At 42.4% G+C, this 18,376-nt stretch overlaps 1 protein-coding gene across 1 annotated transcript in view; it reads right to left on the bottom strand.

Annotated features, from left to right (window-relative positions):
- LOC101104808 (aldehyde oxidase 4-like) overlaps window positions 1–18,376 on the bottom strand; it is a 68,032-nt gene that overhangs the window by 3,717 nt on the left and 45,939 nt on the right. Inside the window, exons 23-33 of the mRNA XM_004004811.5 lie at window positions 16,259–16,346; window positions 15,856–15,942; window positions 15,490–15,681; window positions 14,257–14,484; window positions 12,531–12,626; window positions 12,031–12,159; window positions 8,983–9,057; window positions 7,532–7,584; window positions 6,950–7,064; window positions 6,724–6,789; window positions 261–446 (exon numbers count right to left, since the gene is read on the bottom strand). Of these exons, the coding sequence (XP_004004860.3) occupies window positions 261–446; window positions 6,724–6,789; window positions 6,950–7,064; window positions 7,532–7,584; window positions 8,983–9,057; window positions 12,031–12,159; window positions 12,531–12,626; window positions 14,257–14,484; window positions 15,490–15,681; window positions 15,856–15,942; window positions 16,259–16,346 (1,315 nt within the window). The remainder of the gene's footprint in view (window positions 1–260; window positions 447–6,723; window positions 6,790–6,949; window positions 7,065–7,531; window positions 7,585–8,982; window positions 9,058–12,030; window positions 12,160–12,530; window positions 12,627–14,256; window positions 14,485–15,489; window positions 15,682–15,855; window positions 15,943–16,258; window positions 16,347–18,376) is intronic.

Genomic DNA, 18,376 nt, shown 5'->3' with positions numbered 1-18,376 from the left:
TCCAGTATGACTGGTGTCCTTTTAAGAAAAAAAATGACACAGAGGCACATTTAGTATATGATAAACCCATGATCATACAAAGGCATGGGGGAAGGTGTACATCTGCCAGCCAAAGAGAGGCTTCAAAAGAAATCACATCTTCATCTTGGACCCCAACGTCCAGAACTGTGAGAAAATGTATCTCCACTGTTTAAGCAACCCAGTCTGTAGTGTTTTGTTAAGGCAGCCCTAACAAACTCATAGAGGTCTCGGGTTCTTACCTTGGACGAGTAGATGGCGATGGGATTTCCGGAACGCACCAAAGTGACATTGAACTCTTCAGGTATTTCAGTGACGGTGGGGATTTTATAGTCATCTGGACCCCGAGAGTAAAGCACGCCTTCTGGGGAGTATTTCAGCTCTTCTGTGGTATAGAATCCCATGCCTTGGACAAATGCTCCTTCAATCTACCAGCAAAAATTCCAGTTCATAAGTATGTGATATTGGTTGAATAAGTGTTCCAATGTGACTGAAAAGGGAGCTCTGCACTATAGTAAGCCACTCTTGAAGGCACTGTGGTGGCTTTATGAATGGTCCCCAGGATCTGGAGCCTGCCATCCAGAGGTAGCCTGATCTCATCCCCAGCTCTTCTCACCAGAGACCCCACCCTCCAGGGACCTGACACTTCTCAAATTTTGGGTAACGTGCCAAATCCACCAGATTCATTCAGATCTCCAAGTCTTGATGGTTTGTGTGTGTGTGTGTGTGTATTTTTTTGGCCACGCCCATGAGGCTTTGGGATCTTAGTTTCCCAACCAGGAATTGAACCCAGGTCAGGACAGTGAAAGCACCAAGTCCTAACCACTGGACCACCAGGAATTCCCAGGACCCCCAAGTCTTTGTAAAGCAGTATACTCTCTTCATTGTTCACCACTCAGCTTGTCCACCTGGCAAATGCCTATTCATCCTCCAAGTCCAGTCAAAGAACAACTGCCTCTTGGGAGACTTTTGGGTCCTCCAACCATCCAAGTCCATCCTGGGTGGACTTAGGAACTGCCTCATCCAGGTTCACAGCATCTTGAACAAGTTACCCTATCAAGGTGGGATCAGAGGGCATTTTCCCTGTATACTCTCTGTTCTGTTCTTGCTCTTGCTTCACTCTCACTAGCTTGTAAGTACACTGGGGCCTGACCTTCCTGTATTCTGTTCTTATTCATGGTGCTCGGTACATGGGTTCTCGGTAAATGTCTGTCGAATTAGTTGTAAAAGAAGCTACTCTCTTAACTTGTCCCACCTTCTCCTTCCCGTCTCAGGTCCACAAGTCTGTTCTCTGTGTCTGCCTCTCTATTCCTGCCCTGCAAAGAGGTTCATCAGTACCATTTTTCTAGATTCCATATATATGGGTGAATATATGATATCTGTTTTTCTCTTTCCGACTTACTTCACTCTGTATAACAGACTACTCTAGGTTCAATGAACTGAGAGACTAGCATTGAAACAGATATTACCATATGTAAAATAGATAGCTAAAGGGAAGTTGTTGTATAACACAGAACACCCAACCTGATATTGTGTGACAGCCTAGAGGGGTGGGATGGGGTGGGGGTGGAAGGGAGGCTCAAGAGGGAGGGGGATGTATGTATACTTGTGGCTGATCCACCTTGTTGTATGGCAGAAACCAACACAACATTGTACAGCAATTATCCTCCAATTAAAAAAAGCAGTTAAAAGCAATTTAAAAAAATAAAGAAGCTAACATTAAGGGAACATGAACTAGAAATGGAACCATGACACTGTATTTATTATAATTTCTGCATTTCATTATTTCCCTTTATAAATTGCTATGGAGAGTAGATCAGTTAAACAAGGTGGGCTGGAAGAAATATTTTTATTAAATTAAATATTTTAAAATTAAAGCCGTGCTGTGTCCTATTTACAAATGATTGTGTTCTTAGGAAAATGAAGGTCTTGTTTAAAAGGGGTATCTTCCTGAAGGTTAAAAATTGAAGTACAGTTTGCATTTTATTGAAACGTAAAATTACAGAATAAGGTAAACAAATTTAAACACTAAATTTGAGTGTTTCCAAATGCTTGTTCCTAAGGAAAAGATCAAGTTCCAAGAGTGGCAGTCTAACCCACTTGTGGTTTTCTTTCCTTTTCCAATGGAAAAAATGCCAGATTTTCCTGATCGTGACCTCTCCCTTTCTGCCTCTGCTTAACAATAAAGAGGCAGGAAAGAGCTGGGAAGAAGGGGAAGAAAAGGGAATGGGAGGTGGGGCTTGTGGTTCCTAAACCTTACCTGCTTGCAGTGAATTTCAGGTTAAAAGTGCTTCTGTGTAAAGCAAAATCTGTCACAGAATATCAGATTGGGTGTTCTGTGTTATACAACAACTTCCCTTTAGCTATCTATTTTACATATGGTAATATCTGTTTCAATGCTAATCTCTCAATTCATTGAACCTAGAGTAGTCTGTTATACAGAATGAAGTAAACTATAAGCAAAGTGAAAAGACAGCCTCCAGAATGGGAGAAAATAATAGCAAATGAAGCAACTGACAAAGAATTAATTTCAAAGATATGCAAACAACCCACGCAGCTCAATTCCAGAAAAATAAACAACCCAATCAAAAAATGGGCCAAAGAACTGAACAGATATTTCTCCAAAGAAGACATACAAATGGCTAACAAACACGTGAAAAGATACTCAACATCACTCATTATTAGAGAAATGCAAACCAAAACCACAATGAGATACCATCTCACGCCGGTCAGGATGGCTGCTTATCAAAAAGTCTGCAAACAATAAATGCTGGAGAGGGTGTGGAGAAAAGCGAACCCTCTTACACTGTTAGTGGGAATGCAAACTAGTACAGCCACTATGGAGAACAGTGTGGAGATTCCTTAAAAAACTGGAAATAGAACTGTCATAGGACCCAGCAATCCCATTGCTGGGCATATACACCGAGGAAACCAAAATTAAAAGAGACACATGCACCCCAATGCTCACTGCAGCACTGTTTATGTTAATCAGGACATGGAAACAACCTAGATGTCCATAGACAGATGAATGGGTAAGAAAGCTGTGGTACATATACACAATGGACTATTACTCAGTTATTAAAAAGAACACATTTGAATCAGTTCTAATGAGGTGGATGAAACTGGAGCCTATTATACAGAGTGAAGTGAGTCAGAAAGAGAAATACCAATACAATATATTAATGCATATACATGGAATTTAGAAAGATGGTAACGACAACCCTATATGTGAGACAGCAAAAAAGATACAGATATGAAGAACAGACTTTTGGACTTTGTGGAAGAAGGCAAGGGTGGGATGATTTGAGAGGATAGCATTGAAACATGTGTATTACCATATGTGAAATAGATGACCAGTCCAAGTTCGATGCATGAAACAGGGCACTCAAAGCCGGTGCACTGGGACAACCCAGAGGGATGGGATGGGGCGGGAGGAGGGAGGGGGGGCTCAGGTTGGGGGCCACATGTACAGACATGGCTGATTCATGCCAATGTATGGCAAAAACTACCACAATGCTGTAAGGTAATTAGCCTCCAATTATAATAAGTAATTTTTTAAAAATATGGGGAATCCAGTCCCAGCTTAGCAAGGTTATGATGGAGCTAGTCTGGACCTGGGTGGGCCAGGGATCCTCATTTCCAATAAACACTACAGGTCTTCTGTTGCAGACGCTGAGGATCACATTTTGAGATATACCCGGTGGCCCATCTCTTCCTTACAAAGTACATCAATCTATATAAACCAGTCTCCTAGGACTCAGGACAGCGGGAAGCTGTTTGCATATGAAAGCACCACAGGTGTGTTGGGTGTGAAGCCAAGCTGCTCAGCCTGTGTAGACTGTTCCTCAGGTGCGGAATGGCACTAGCCGACTCCCTATCACCTGGGGCTGATTGGTAGGTTTCCGGTGGGCTGATGCTGCTGGTTTGTGGGAACCCACTGTGAGTAACAGGCTAGGGAAAAAGCCAAGTTATGCAAACGGCTGGAAAGGTTTTAACTCTAAATTTAAAAAGCCTTTGGTCATGTTCATTTTATTTGTGAGATAAAAATCAGAAATTCGGCAAGAGGGGAAAACCTGTAAGCATTTCTTTTTCCCTTATATTTTGCTACATTGTGGTCTACTTAAAACCAATATTAATATGAATACTGTTGAACCTTTCTATTAGGTATTTATATAATGTTCCCTAATTATGAACATATTAATGTCCACTGAGGACTGTGACTCAGATCATGAATTCCTTATTGCAAAATTCATACTTAAATTGAAGAAAGTAGCGAAAACCACTAGACCATTCAGGTGTGACCTAAATCAAATCCCTTATGATTATACAGTGGAAGGGACAAATAGATTCAAGGGATTAGATCTGATAGAGTGCCCAAAGAACTACAGATGGAGGTTCATAACATTGTACAGGAGATAGTGATCAAAACTATCCCCAAGAAAAAGAAATGCAAAGGCAAAGTGGCTGTCTGAGGAGGCCTTACAAACAGCTGAGAAAAGAAGAGACGCTAAAGGCAAAGGGGAAAAGGAAATATACCCATCTGAATGCAGGCTGCCAAAGAATAGCGAGGAGGGATAAGAAAGTCTTCTTAAGTGATCCATACAAAGAAACAGAGGAAAACAACAGAATGGGAAAGACTGGAGATCTCTTCAGGGAGAAGGAAATGGCAACCCACTCCAGTATTCTTGCCTGAAGAATTCCGTGGACAGAGGAGCCTGGTGGGCTGCCGTCTATGGGGTCACACAGAGTTGGACATGACTGAAACGACTTAGCAGCAGTCGCTTCAAGGTCTCTTAGCAGATCTCTTCAAGAAAATTAGAGTTACCAAGGGAACACTTCATGCAAAGATGGGTACAATTAAGGACAGAAACAGTATGGACCTAACAGAAGCAGAAGATATTAAGAAGAGGTGGCAAGAATACACAGAAGAACTGTACAAAAAAGATCTTTATGACTCAGATAACCATGATGGTGTGATCACTCATCTAGAACCAGACATCCTGGAATGTGAAGTCACGTGGACCTTAGGAAGCGTCACTATGAACAAAGCTAGTGGAGGTAATGGAATTCTAACTGAGCTGTTTCAAATCCTGAAAGATGATGCTGTGAAAGTGCTGCGCTCAATATGCCAGCAAATCTGGAAAACTCAGCAGTGGCCACAGGACTGGAAGAGGTCAGTATTCATCCCAATTTCAAAGAAAGGCAATGTCAAAGAATGTTTAAACTACCACACAATTGCACTCATCTCACATGCTAGTAAAGTAATGCTCAAAATTCTCCAAGGTAGGCTGCAACAGTACATGAACCAAAAACTTCTAGATGTCCAAGCTGGATTTAGAAAAGGCAGAGAAACCAAAGATCAAATTGCCAACATCTGTTGGATCATCAAAAAAGCAAAAGAATTCCAGAAAAACATTTACTTCTGCTTCATTGACTATGCTAAAGCCTTGGACTGTGTGGATCACAACAAACTGGAAAATTCCTCAAAAGATGGGAATACCACACCACCTTACCTGCCTTGAGAAATATGTAGGCAGATCAAGAAGCAACAGTTAAAATTGGACATGAAACAATGGACTGGTTCCAAATTGGGAAAGAAGTATGTTAAGGCTATATACTGTACCTTGCTTATTTAACTTATATGCAGACTACATCATTCAAAATGCCAGGCTGGATGAAGCACAAGCTGGAATCAGATTGCTGGGAGAAATATCAATAACCTCAGATATGCAGATGACACCACCTTTAGGACAGAAAGTGAAGAGGAACTAAAGAGCCTCTTAGTGAAAGTGAAAGAGGAGAGTGAAAAAGCTGGCTTAAAACTCAACATTCAAAAAGCAAAGATCATGGCATCTGGTCCCATCACTTCATGGAAACAATGGAAACAGTGACACTATTTTCTCGGGCTCCAAAATCATTGCAGATGGTGACTGCAGCCATGAAATTAAAAGACGCTTTCTCCTTGGAAGAAAAACTATGACCTAGACAGCATATTAAAAAGCAGAGATACTACTTTGCTGACAAAGGTCCATATAATCAAAGCTACGGTTTTTCTAGTAGTCATGTATGGATGTGAGAGTTGGACCATAATGAAAGCTGAGTGCTGAAGAATTGATCCTTGATGGAGAAGACTCTTGAGAGTCCCTTGGACTGCAAGATCAAGCCAGTTTATTCTAAAGGAAATCAGTCCTGAATATTCATTGGAATGACTGATGCTGAAGCTGAAACTCCAATACACTGGCCACCTGATGCGAAAAACTGGCTCATCTGAAAAGACCCTGATGCTGGGAAAGATTGAGGACAGGAGGAGAAGGGGATGACAGAGGATGAGATGGTTGGATGGCATCACCAACTTGATGGACATGAATTTGAGCAAGCTCTGGGAGTTGGTTATGGAGAGGGAAGCCTGGTGTGCTGCAGTCCATGGGGTCACAAAGAGTCAGACGCAACTGAGCAACTGAACTGAACAGAACTGAGGCTAAATTAGAAATCATACATATTCCTGCTATAAAGGCAACCGCTGAAGAAAAGACAACTTTTTCTTGAATATTTTTCCCATATCTTATCTATTTGTGTGTGCAGTATACACTACATATTGTAGAATACTTGTATCAGGCATAAACAACATTTAGAGGACTCTGGGAAAGAATTTTCTAAAGGGAACTGACCAAAAGCCTCTGTGGCAGTGGCTCTGGTATCACGCACCTGTCCAATGTCCACAGCTGGGTTTATGCTGAAAGCAGCATCCATGAAGATGTCAGTCCTAAGGAGCTGAAAACACAAGAGAGAAAATGCACAATGGGAAATGCTGTTTACTTAAAATAGATTTGGACTCAAATTATGTATCTGTCCCTGGTTCTCCCACTGGGAGAATCTTAATACACAGAAAACAATGTTTGTGAAGATGGTGAACACAAGCGTCACTCTTTACCTTATGAGCCCCTGTGAGACAGTCGACTTCAACCTCGGAACAGGATGCTCCATAAACAAAATATGGGAAAGCGTCACCTTCCCCCTTCTTCCAGTCCATATTTGTCTGGTAGCCTCTGAGAAGAGAAGTCAGGAATGAAAAGAAAAGGCATTTTCCCCACTAGTGGACTGAATGCCCGCTGAGCTCTGGGTCCTGGAGATGAAGAGAGCACCCACCCTGGGGCTGATGCCTCTCTTCCCATTTCCTGAGAGTGGGGTGGTAGTGATCAGAGCTGCAAGAGAACCACCGCAGACGTGGGAGAAGGCCCACTGGTGTCCCAACCCTGCCCTCCAGTGCACAGTTGCTGGGATGGCCAGAGTGGCACTTAGGGAGCTATGGTGTCCCTTCTGGTTGGTTAATAGCATGGAGGCCTCTGGGAATCCTTGGCCCTCCCCCACCTCCCTTCGCACCCCATGACCCAGGGCTGAGGGTTGACAAGGGGCCCAGAAGAGCTCCAGGGCTCTCAGCGCACTTGGTCAGATAGCTGAGTGCACACCATCCTTGCCTAAGTGTAATCTAAGCCAAAACAAGAATGTCCTTTACTTGAAATATCCAGTAGTGGAGAGACTGATGGATTCTTCGTAGGCTTCCGAAATCTGGAAGAGATGATTGGTTACAAAGAAATAAAAGTTTGGGGAAAGCAACGAGAAAGGCCTTCCATGAGGGGCTTGCTTCTTCTGGTTTGCACTGAGCTCTGTATCTGTGTTCCCCTGGAGTGAGACTCACGCCCATACAAGCCACAGGTCAGGCTTTCCAAGGGAGGCGCTTAAAGGCAGCTGCTGGCTATACTCTGGGACTCTATGTTTTGAGATTGTAGTATGAAGTTTATTATTTTTTTCACCCTTTTTAGCTTTTTGAATTAGAAAACGGGCTAGGCCGCATTCATGTGCTTACATATGTATGCACACTGTATGCACACAGGCATGTATATTTTTATACAAACATATAAGGTAAGGTGAAGCCGCTCAGTCGCGTCTGACTCTTTGCGACCCCGTGGACTGTAACCTACTAGGCTTCTCCATCCATGGGATTCTCCAGGCAAGAATACTGGAGTGGATTGCCATTTCTTTCTCCAGGGGATCTTCCAGACCCAGGGATAAAATCCGGGTCTCTTGCATTGGAGGCAGATGCTTTAACCTCTGAGCCACCTATATGTATATGTATATATGCATGTACGTATTCTTTTTTTTTTCATGTATGTATTCTTACCCTGACTTTTTCCCAAATAATTTGAATGGCTGTCTCAGTGTATTATGTCAGCTTCCCTCCTGGAATAAACTGGGTGGGGCTGGGAATACTACTACTAATGGCTATAATAATAAAAACAAAATAATTAATCATTGATATTAATTAAATATAGCTTATTATATTTAATATAATTGTATTAATTAAATAATTATTATAAAGTTATTACAATAGAGTAATCTCTTGATATTAGGACTGCTATCATCTCCGTTGCTGGTGAGAAAGCCAAGCCCTTGAGGCGCCAGGGGACAGGTGCAAGGCACCTGGGCAGTGACGGGCAGGGCAGCAATACTGGGTGTTTCAGTTTAGACCCTATGCTCTCATCGTCGCTCTCTTGGAGGCTCAGATGGTAAAGAATCTGACTGCAAGGCAGGAAACCTGGGTTCTATCTCTGGGTAGAGAAGATCCCTTGGAGAAGGAAATAGCAACTCACTCCAGTATTCTGGCCTGGAGAATTCCATGGACAGAGGAACCTGGTGGGCTACAGTCCATGGGGTCACAAAGAGACACAACTGAGTGACTGACACTTATTACTTACGCTGCCATCGTGCTCTGTGAGAGACTGGGCTCTGGAATAAAGTCACGTTGCAATGAACACAGACATCTCTTACTCTTTTGGAAAGCAGAAATAATGTTAAGAAATGTTTTGTTCTTGAAAGGGCACCACAAACTGGTCCGTGCACGCAGGATTTGGTCCACCTGGGTGTATCTGCCCTTTTCCAGGCAAGAGTGATAAAGAGAACACTTACCCACTCCTCCCACTTTCCCTTAGGGTTTTTCCCGATGACTGGCTGAAGACGGGCTTTAAGAATTTGGCAGGCATTCTAAAAAGAAATATTTGAAATATCAGAAATGAAGGCCTCAGGGAACAGCAAAATACTCAATTCAAATGTAGACAATCAGTTTTGAGAACCTGATTCCTAGTCCTCTGGGGAGGGCTTCTTAAACGTGATTCACAGATGGAATCCCTCAGAGGGGGACAGACATCCTTGTGGCTCCTGAGGTGTTGACTGAAAATTATTTTTATCATCGTCTTGTTTAAATATGTGTTAACATAAAGTTAGAGCCTGTGTATAGTTATAGCTCTTTGATAACTCTAAAGCAAAAATAAAACAACAAAGTGTGCAAACCAATCTATAGACCAATAAAATTCAGAATAACATTAATTTAGTTGCTGATCTTGTTTTTCTGAAGCTAAAGTGCTGCTTGGAATGAAGAAAGGTCTGGAGTGCTGAGGCATACATACTTCGGAGTTCATGTGCCTAGTGCATGCCAATTGACGGATCAATTTTCTCTCTTATTTAAATTGCTATGGATTTTTATTTTGCACTTCATACTTTGCCATCATTTGCTATTCACTGGGCCAGGAAACATCATTCATATATCAAGTCTATCTCTGCTATTGTTACCTTGGTCCCAAATGTTGACAAAGAGATCTCGTGGCAATACTCCACTTATAAAGTGGTCATTCTGATGATGCAAAATATGCTTGCTTTAATTGTTCAAAGATTTTCATTGACATGAAAATAAAAATTATTGAGATGAAATCTCAGACCCTTAAGATTACCCCTACTGATCCCCAGGTGTCGGTGGGCCTCAGCTTGGCTTCCACTCAATTCAAATGCAGATCTGTTTACTTGTCTGCCCTCAGTTACTCCTCTCAGACTCAGAGCCCCGCTCACACCCTCTCTTGGTTTCTGTTTCTTCTGTTCTGTCTTCTCGTCTTTGGGAAATGTCCTCTGGCTTTTCGAGTATCAGGGAGATCCCTGTTTTCATTAATCCGCCTTTGCTGGCTCATTCAATTTTCAATACTGACCTCATTACCAAGGGATACCTTCTACAAGAGCGCCACATTCAAGACAAACATGAGTGTCAGAGATCCTGCCTGTCTGAAGCTCAGCTGTTCTTCCCCTTACTGGCACCCTGACCACATGCTCCTGTGCAGACCAAGGGACTCTCAAGAGTCTTCTCCAATACCACAGTTCAAAAGCATCAATTCTTTGGAGCTCAGCTTTCTTCACTGTCCAACTCTCACATCCATACATGACCACTGGAAAAACCATAGCCTTGACTAGATGGACCTTTGTTGGCAAAGTAATGTCTCTGTTTTTCAATATGCTATCTAGGTTGGTCGTAACTTTTCTTCCAAGGAGTAAGCGTCTTTTAATTTCATGGCTGCAGTTACCATCCACAGTGATTTTGGAGCCCCCCAAAATAAAGCCTGACACTGTTTCCACTGTCTCCCCATCTATTTCCCATGAAGTGATGGGACCAGATGCCATGATCTTCGTTTTCTGAATGTTGAGCTTTAAGCCAACTTTTTCACTCTCCTCTTTCATTTTCATCAAGAGGCTTTTAGTTCCTCTTCAGTTTCTGCCATAAGGGTGGTGTCATTTGCATATCTGAGGTTACTGATATTTCTCCCAGCAATCTTGATTCCAGCTTGTGCTTCTTCCAGCCCAGCGTTTCTCAGGATGTACTCTGCATGTAAGTTAAATAGGCAGGGTGACAATATTCATCCTTGACGTACTCCTTTTCCTATTTGGAACCAGTCTGTTGTTCCATGTCCAGTTCTAACTGTTGCTTCCTGACCTGCATATAAGTTTCTCAAGAGGCAGGTTTACTCCCATATAAATGACTTGAGATTTAAAAAAGAATTCTGGGGTTCTGAAATTAACAACTTCATTTTCCTCAGCCAATGGACAGCCTATTTACACCAGGGCTAGAGCCACTGTCTTCTTGGCAGCCAATGAAGCCCCAGCTTCTGCTCCACATGATTCTTTTGAAAATCTGGCATGATGGTTGGCTGACAAATAGTCTAGAGCCTTGGGAAGCTGTGAACCTCGAAAGCTCTTCGTAATCAACCCACCATGGAAGCCCACTGCAAAACTGTAGGAGGCCTGATGGCAACTGGGTGACAAACTGCCCCTCCTTTCCTCCCAAGTAGCTCTCTCCGGATCTGCTGAACACCACTCTGTGCAAATCAGACAGTGGAAGGCAGTGTGTGGGAAGGCTTCATTTTGAGAACTACATTTTTAGACTTCAGATGAAGGATTTTATTTTGTCTCAAAGTGGCCCAGGAATATCCACATAGTTCTATTAATAAACGAAGTTTTCATGTTGTAAGCTGTACTTTATTCACTGATTTTTGAAAGCAATCTTATTCTTGTATGTATTTTTTGGTGACTCTATAACTGTTATGAAATAATTTCTGTTGCCCTGCCTTCCAACTCTGGCTAAACTCTAATCTCTAGATTGAAAAGGGGATGGTGGCACGGGGGAAAGGGTAGGGAGAGAAATGGAGAGAAGCCATGCCTGCCCCTTTCCGCCTGCAGGCCCAAGCTGGGAAGTAGCAAAGACAGTGGAATTTAAAGTACATTTTGGAATTTTGGATTGGACATTTAAATTACTGAAATGAGATAAAAGAGACCAATGGGGACTTTCCTGGTGGTCCAGTGGTTAGGACTCTGCGCTTCCAAAGCAAGGGCATATGGTTTCAATCCCTAGTTGAAATAAGATCTTGCATGCCATGTGGCAAGGCCCCCCAAAATGGATTTTAAGTGATCTTAGAGTTATTAGAACAATTAGAGGTAGATTTTATTCAAGGGAGAGGAGAGAAGCGCACAGAGGGAGCTGGAACCACTTGGAGTCTTGGTTCTGCCAGTGATTAGCTGAGAGATCTAGAACCACTTGCTTGATCCTTCTTGGCCTCAGTTTCATGTTCCATAAAAGAAGGGATGGGACAAGATCCCTTCCAGCACGGTGCCCTGGGTGACTGAGAAATGAAAAAAAGTCACCTGCACGGCCTTCCCGTGGATGTCTGCCCCCATTGAGCCAGCTGTGAAGGTCGCATTGGGAACCGTGGTGGTGTTCGTCTCAGACAGGTGTATATACGACTCAGGGATGTTCAGTTCACGACTCGCCACCTGCCAGGAGCAAAAGAAAAATACTATTTATTTCATTGACTTTAATTCTCCCTCCCCACAAGTTAAAAACCTTTTATTTCTTTTTTTGAATTGAGTATAAAACCTGGCTACCCTGTACTGATGAACATTTAAGGGGACATTGGTGATTTCATCTGTTGATTATATAATTCTGAAGATTTTAAATGGCACTGTGAAGCAGATGCGGTTTTCTTTGTGGCCTAGCGAAGAGTCTGTTTTCGTTTATGCCTCTTTCGCAGTAGCGGCGCAGCAGTACAGTCACCCTAGGACACCTAGTTTAGGACAGCACAGGCAGACAAGGTTGAGGTCCAGCAATGCTGTTCCACAGTGGAGAGAAGGAATACGTATCTCACCTGGATCATTTTGGTGTGAAGGCCTTGTCCCAGTTCACAGCCACCGTGACTCACCAAGACAGATCCATCGAGATAGATGTGGACAAGAGCAGCAGCCTGGGGACAGTAATTATAATACCAGTTTGGACACTGACGTAGCCAAGTGTTGCCATGAGTTTAGCTGAGGTTACCCTATGAATGGCTTTGCTTCAATGAGCCAACCTCTCATTGTTTATACTGGAGAGGAAAGCCTTTACAGATAGCTACAGACAAGCCCTGTCAATAAGCCCCAGGCTTGCAAACACTAGTGCAGAGGCATGAAGTGTGGCTCAGCCACACTCCCACATGTGTCCTGCCCACTGGAGGCATTGTGTGGTTGGCTTGCGTGTTGCCTCTCCAAAGCCCCAACCTGCACAATACTCTATTGTTTGTTCCTTCCTAAACATGAAGATTAATTTTAAAAACAAATGGGAACTTGGATAAGTCGATTTCCAGGCACAACCCGCCCTGGATACCAGAAGAGCTGGAAGAAAGTCAGGATGTTGTAATAATTTCCAAATGCTACTGACCTTAAGAATCATGGTTGGGGAGGGTGTGGGCCCCATTATGGAAATTCCAATTCAGCAGAAGGTTGAACTTGGAGTTCAAATACCCATTTTTTAAAAAACTCTCAGGTGATTGGGATAATTGGCCATGTTTGGCATACAAAACGCCTTGTGCAGTGGCAACAGAGCCATCATCATTTTGTAAGTGAGGATTTAATTTAGAAAAGCAACATAATTTACCACATTAAGTTAGTGTTACTATTCTGAACATTATTGGAATTTATCAGTACTATTTTTATTAATTTTACAAATTTGTATTTTATTAAAGCATAAGAACTATAAGAAGCTTATTCTTTGTTCTGTGGTTACACACAGTTAAAAAAAAAAAAAAAGCAACCATTGAAAGTCCACAAGAATACATTTGTTTTCCTTTAAAGGAGATCTGTTATTCTGGCTTGAGAGATACTACCTGGGGGAAAGACTGAACATCTGCTCCAAACTCTCCTGACCTTCCCTCCCTCCTTCTTACTTGCCTTTCTACCTTGTTAGTAGACTCTGAGGAAGAGCGTATATTAAAGGTAGTTTTAATAAAAGACAGCTTGGCCAAAACTCATTCACACCAGTAAGGGCACCTGTCTTTGTATGGGTTTGGTTATGAGAATATTTCAGAGATTGATGGGAATAGAAGCCAAAAGAAAAAAATCAGAAATAAGAACTCTATGAAAAACTGTTTAAGATGAAATTAAAAAGGAGGCATCGTAGTCACTGAGCCTCAATATAGGAATTCCAAGTTCCGTACGGATAGGAGAGCTCTATTCTCGTGTGTTTTTGAAATCTCTTACTTTCAAATGACTGTGGTCACTGAGAAATTAGAAAAGAGAGGAAGGGATCCTTATTTCCCCCAGTTCTCTCATGGATTTGAAATTTGATGCCATACTCTAATATTCACTTTCGGGGCCCAGTCCAAGGCCTAACCCCCTGAGCTGGACTTTATCTGTTGATTGTTTCTAAGGTCCCTGGGACTGCATTGCCCCAGGTCTGCTCCGGTACCTATGGTTTCCAACGTTTGCCTAAATCCACTGTGTTTCCTGCTATAGGAAAGTGCCCCATTTCTTTTTCTCCCTGGAGGGGACCATCCCTCCTCACACATGATTTGAGAGACAATCATGTCTGCCTGCCAGGGACGCCCGTCTTGATCTCACCTGATTGTAGAAGGTTGTGGGCATCCCAACTGTAAATTTCATGGGGACCACGGCAAGCCCCCTCTTCTTCCAGCGGTTCTTTTTGTTAAATTCCTCGGCAGCCAGTTTCCTAGCAGAGAAGGAAGACTTCTCCAGACATTCTTCCCAGCATCTTCTCAAGGGCTCGGGGTTAAATGTCTGCTTATGGGCTGTTCTGCTAGTTCTCTTATACATGTTTATTTCCTTAACCTGAAAGACAGGGAAATAAAGTGAATTTCAAGGCTATATGTTTATTGTTGACGTGAGGCAAGCATTTCTGCAATATACCTGATATGAAGAAAGTCTTTCTGAAAAACAAAACAAGTATTGAAATGGCTATGGATATGTAAGTACAAACATACGTGTATAAACTTAATGATAATAACAATAGAAACCACTATTGAACACTTCATATGCTCCAGGTTGTAGGTTAAGTGCATTTCCTCAGTTAACTTTACCACTCTGAGCAATAGCAGGTACTGTTATTATGAACTCTGTCCCAAGGTTTGTTAGTGCTGAGACAAAATTCTCCTGATCCCACAGCCTTTTACTCATACACAGTTTTTCCTTATTCTTAATCATTCTCAGATTAATTCCTCAAAATCTTGAACTGTGTTAGCATGCTTGTATACATGGCCATAATATTCCACTTTCTCTATTCATGCCCTTGGATGCTTCATACCAACTCTGGGATTGGCCATGAGACTTGTTTGGCCAATGGGACAATATAGGCAGACTTGAAAAGTGTTCGTGCACTAGGGCTTGCCACATTCTTGCTACTCATTCTCTGAGCCACCTTGAGAACTGATCTGGGCTAGCCTCCCTAAGGGTGAGAAACTGCATGACGCAGAGAGAGCCTTCCCAGCTGAGACATCCCCTAGACTAATCAGCCCAAGGACCATGTAACATGCCAGCTTAGACTGTGTTTAGACTATAAAACTCTAGTTGAGCTGGTCTAGACCAGAAGTGCATATTATGCATTTTGTGCATATACACAAAATCAGAAGTGCTGTTTGTTGTTTTGGTTAATAAGTTTTATGATTGACTTGGTTCACAGGAATGAAACCACGTCTCCTGCACTGGCAGATGGGTTCTTTAGCACCAGACACCTCAAGACTAGAAGCTGACATCATCTATTAATATACATAGATATTCAACATATATTTGAACAAACGATGTCAGAATTTTGTTAGGGTGTTCTGACTGATGACTTACCTGTTCAGGGGTTAAGTTACACTGAGAAGCCACAGCAGTTATATAAGCTTCACCGACCACTATGGCCTGGGGGAAGCCAAATCCTCGGAAAGCAGTGTTGGATGGCAAATTTGTTTTGCAAGGTCTACCTCGACACCGGAAATTAGGAATATAATATGCATTTTCACTTCTCAGCACCATGAACTCCATCACCTGAGTTAAGGCAGAACAACACAAAACTTCATATCTATCAAGTATTCAAGACCACTTATCCAAATGTCATCTCTAACTCAAATGCTTCACAGAATTTGTCTAATTTGTATGATGATTATTCATAAGAAGAACATTGCAATGGTAACTTATGGGAAAGGTGTATTTCTTATTTACCAACTCAGACTCATCAGGAGTGCATCCGCCATTGATATAATATTCAATATCAGCAGCTTTGATCACCCCGTTGTTCATGAATCCAATCTGCAAAGTGATAGAACAAGTAAACCGTTTTCTCAACAGTCCTTTACAACCAGATCATGCTGTACACAAACACGTCTGATCACAGCTGTCGATCTATACCCAGCTTTGCTCATGGTTTGATGTGAAAGTCACCAGAGGAACACCGAGGATGGTGCCCAAGTAGATCATGAACCCAACAGGAAGTTCTGATCAGTTTTAGGCAGCATCCCAATGTCCCTTTCAAGTGGCACAGAACTTAGTAACTTGTCTGTACTATAGGTTGGTTATCACTGGACAGTGTTTTAAGCACTTCCCTGAAATTGTTGCTGTCACTCACTTTGTATTTTCCGAGCAGCGGGTGGCGGCCAGCAGTTATCAACATGTCATCACCACGTTCCAGAATGAACCGTATTGGGCGGCCAGTCCTGTAGGAGATGACTCTGTTAATCTGCTGGATGCTTCATGATGGGGGAGATGCATTGAAATAAAGAAAGAAGGCTTAAAAGAATCCAGTTTCGTGGTTTCTCAATGTGGGGTTGGGGGTAGTTGCAGGCCTTAACATTTTGAAAATTTGTGGGGGTATTAAAATGTGGGAAAAGAAGCCCTATTACTGTAATCATTTTGGTTTAGTCACATCTGAGAATTCAGATATTGAAATAACATATTATTTGGTTAAGTTTCCTTCCTTTTTATTTCTTTTTATGTTACATCAAGGAATTGTATGATTATTTTGCAATTATATGTGTAAGCAGGTTATACTATTATGAATTTCATCTGGGGACATTAAAAGGGGGATAATATATTTGTTATAAGTGGGATGTGGAGGCTGAAAGGGTTAAGAACCGATCGTTTGTCAACCTCTCCTGGCTGCATTCAGACTCTTCCTTTTTAAAGTGCCTAGTGAACACTCCCCCCACTTCTGTGGGAGTGCTCCCAAGGCCTACACACCTGTACTTACTGGATAGTCTTCTCTATTGTTGGGAAGTGCCAAAGAGCTGGAACATTCATAGTCTTTCTTTTTGGAGCAATAACCATGGGTAAATTAGGTTTGTCCTGAATGCAGGTCAGGAAGCAGCAGTTAGAACTGGACATGGAACAACAGTTTGGTTCCAAATAGGAAAAGGAGTATGTCTACAGAGCACATCATGAGAAATGCTGGACTGGAAGAAACAAGCTGGAATCAAGATTGCCAGGAGAAATATCAATAACCTCAGATATGCAGATGACACCACCCTTATGGCAGAAAGTGAAGAGGAACTAAAAAGCCTCTTGATGAAAGTGAAAGAGGAGAGTGAAAAAGTTGGCTTAAAGCTCAACATTCAGAAAACGAAGATCATGGCATCCGGTCCCATCACTTCATGGGAAATAGATGGGAAACAGTGGAAACAGTGTCAGACTTTATTTTTTGGGCTCCAAAATCACTGCAGCCATGAAATTAAAAGATGCTTACTCTTTGGAAGAAAAGTTATGACCAACCAAGATAGCATATTCAAAAGCAGAGACATTACTTTGCCGACTAAGGTCCGTCTAGTCAAGGCTATGGTTTTTCCTGTGGTAACGTATGGATGTGAGAGTTGGACTGTGAAGAAGGCTGAGCACTGAAGAATTGATGCTTTTGAACTGTGGTGTTGGAGAAGACTCTTGAGAGTCCCTTGGGCTGCAAGGAGATCCAACCAGTCCATTCTGAAGGAGATCAGCCCTGGGATTTCTTTGGAAGGAATGATGCTAAAGCTGAAACTCCAGTACTTTGGCCACCTCATGCGAAGAGTTGACTCATTGGAAAAGACTCTGATGCTGGGAGGGATTGGGGGCAGGAGAAGGGGACGACAGAGGATGAGATGGCTGGATGGCATCATGGACTCGATGGACGTGAGTCTGAGTGAACTCCGGGAGTTGGTGATGGACAGGGAGGCCTGGCGTGCTGTGATTCATGGGGTCGCAAAGAGTCGGACACAACTGAGCGACTGAACTGAACTGAACTGAATATATCTTAGTGAAATTTAGTAGTTACAAGGTTAATTCACAGAAGTTTGGTTATTCCTGGAGTCTGGTTATTTCATCCAGAACATGCAGAGGCTAAAAGAACATTCCCAGGCAGCAACAGACCTGATTTATTTCATGAAAAAACATGCCCCTCATTAGGTTGGGATTTTGACCCTCCCTTCACTCAGCCAACCTCAGCTTGATTTATTTGAATGATTTGAAACAAACATTAAAATGAATGAAAGTCAATGCAACTCATAAAAGTAACCCCAAGTTACATCTGTGCAGTGAGTCAAAATTTATAGTGATTACATTTATTTCACAGAACCACCTTGGGAAACAGGTAGCTATTACTTTTGCCACTTTACTGGTGAGGAAACCAAGGTGACTTGCCCAAGATGATCCTGTGAATGAGTGGGCAGAGCAGGGGTTACACCCAGGCCCTCTGGCTCTGGGTCCAGTTTTTCTGCAC

This window comes from Ovis aries, chromosome 2, assembly GCF_016772045.2.
Source record: "Ovis aries strain OAR_USU_Benz2616 breed Rambouillet chromosome 2, ARS-UI_Ramb_v3.0, whole genome shotgun sequence".
In the NCBI taxonomy this organism is placed as follows: domain Eukaryota; kingdom Metazoa; phylum Chordata; class Mammalia; order Artiodactyla; family Bovidae; genus Ovis; species Ovis aries.
The sequence above is the reverse complement of the archived record's forward strand: the minus strand, read 5'-3'. Positions and strand labels throughout refer to the sequence as shown.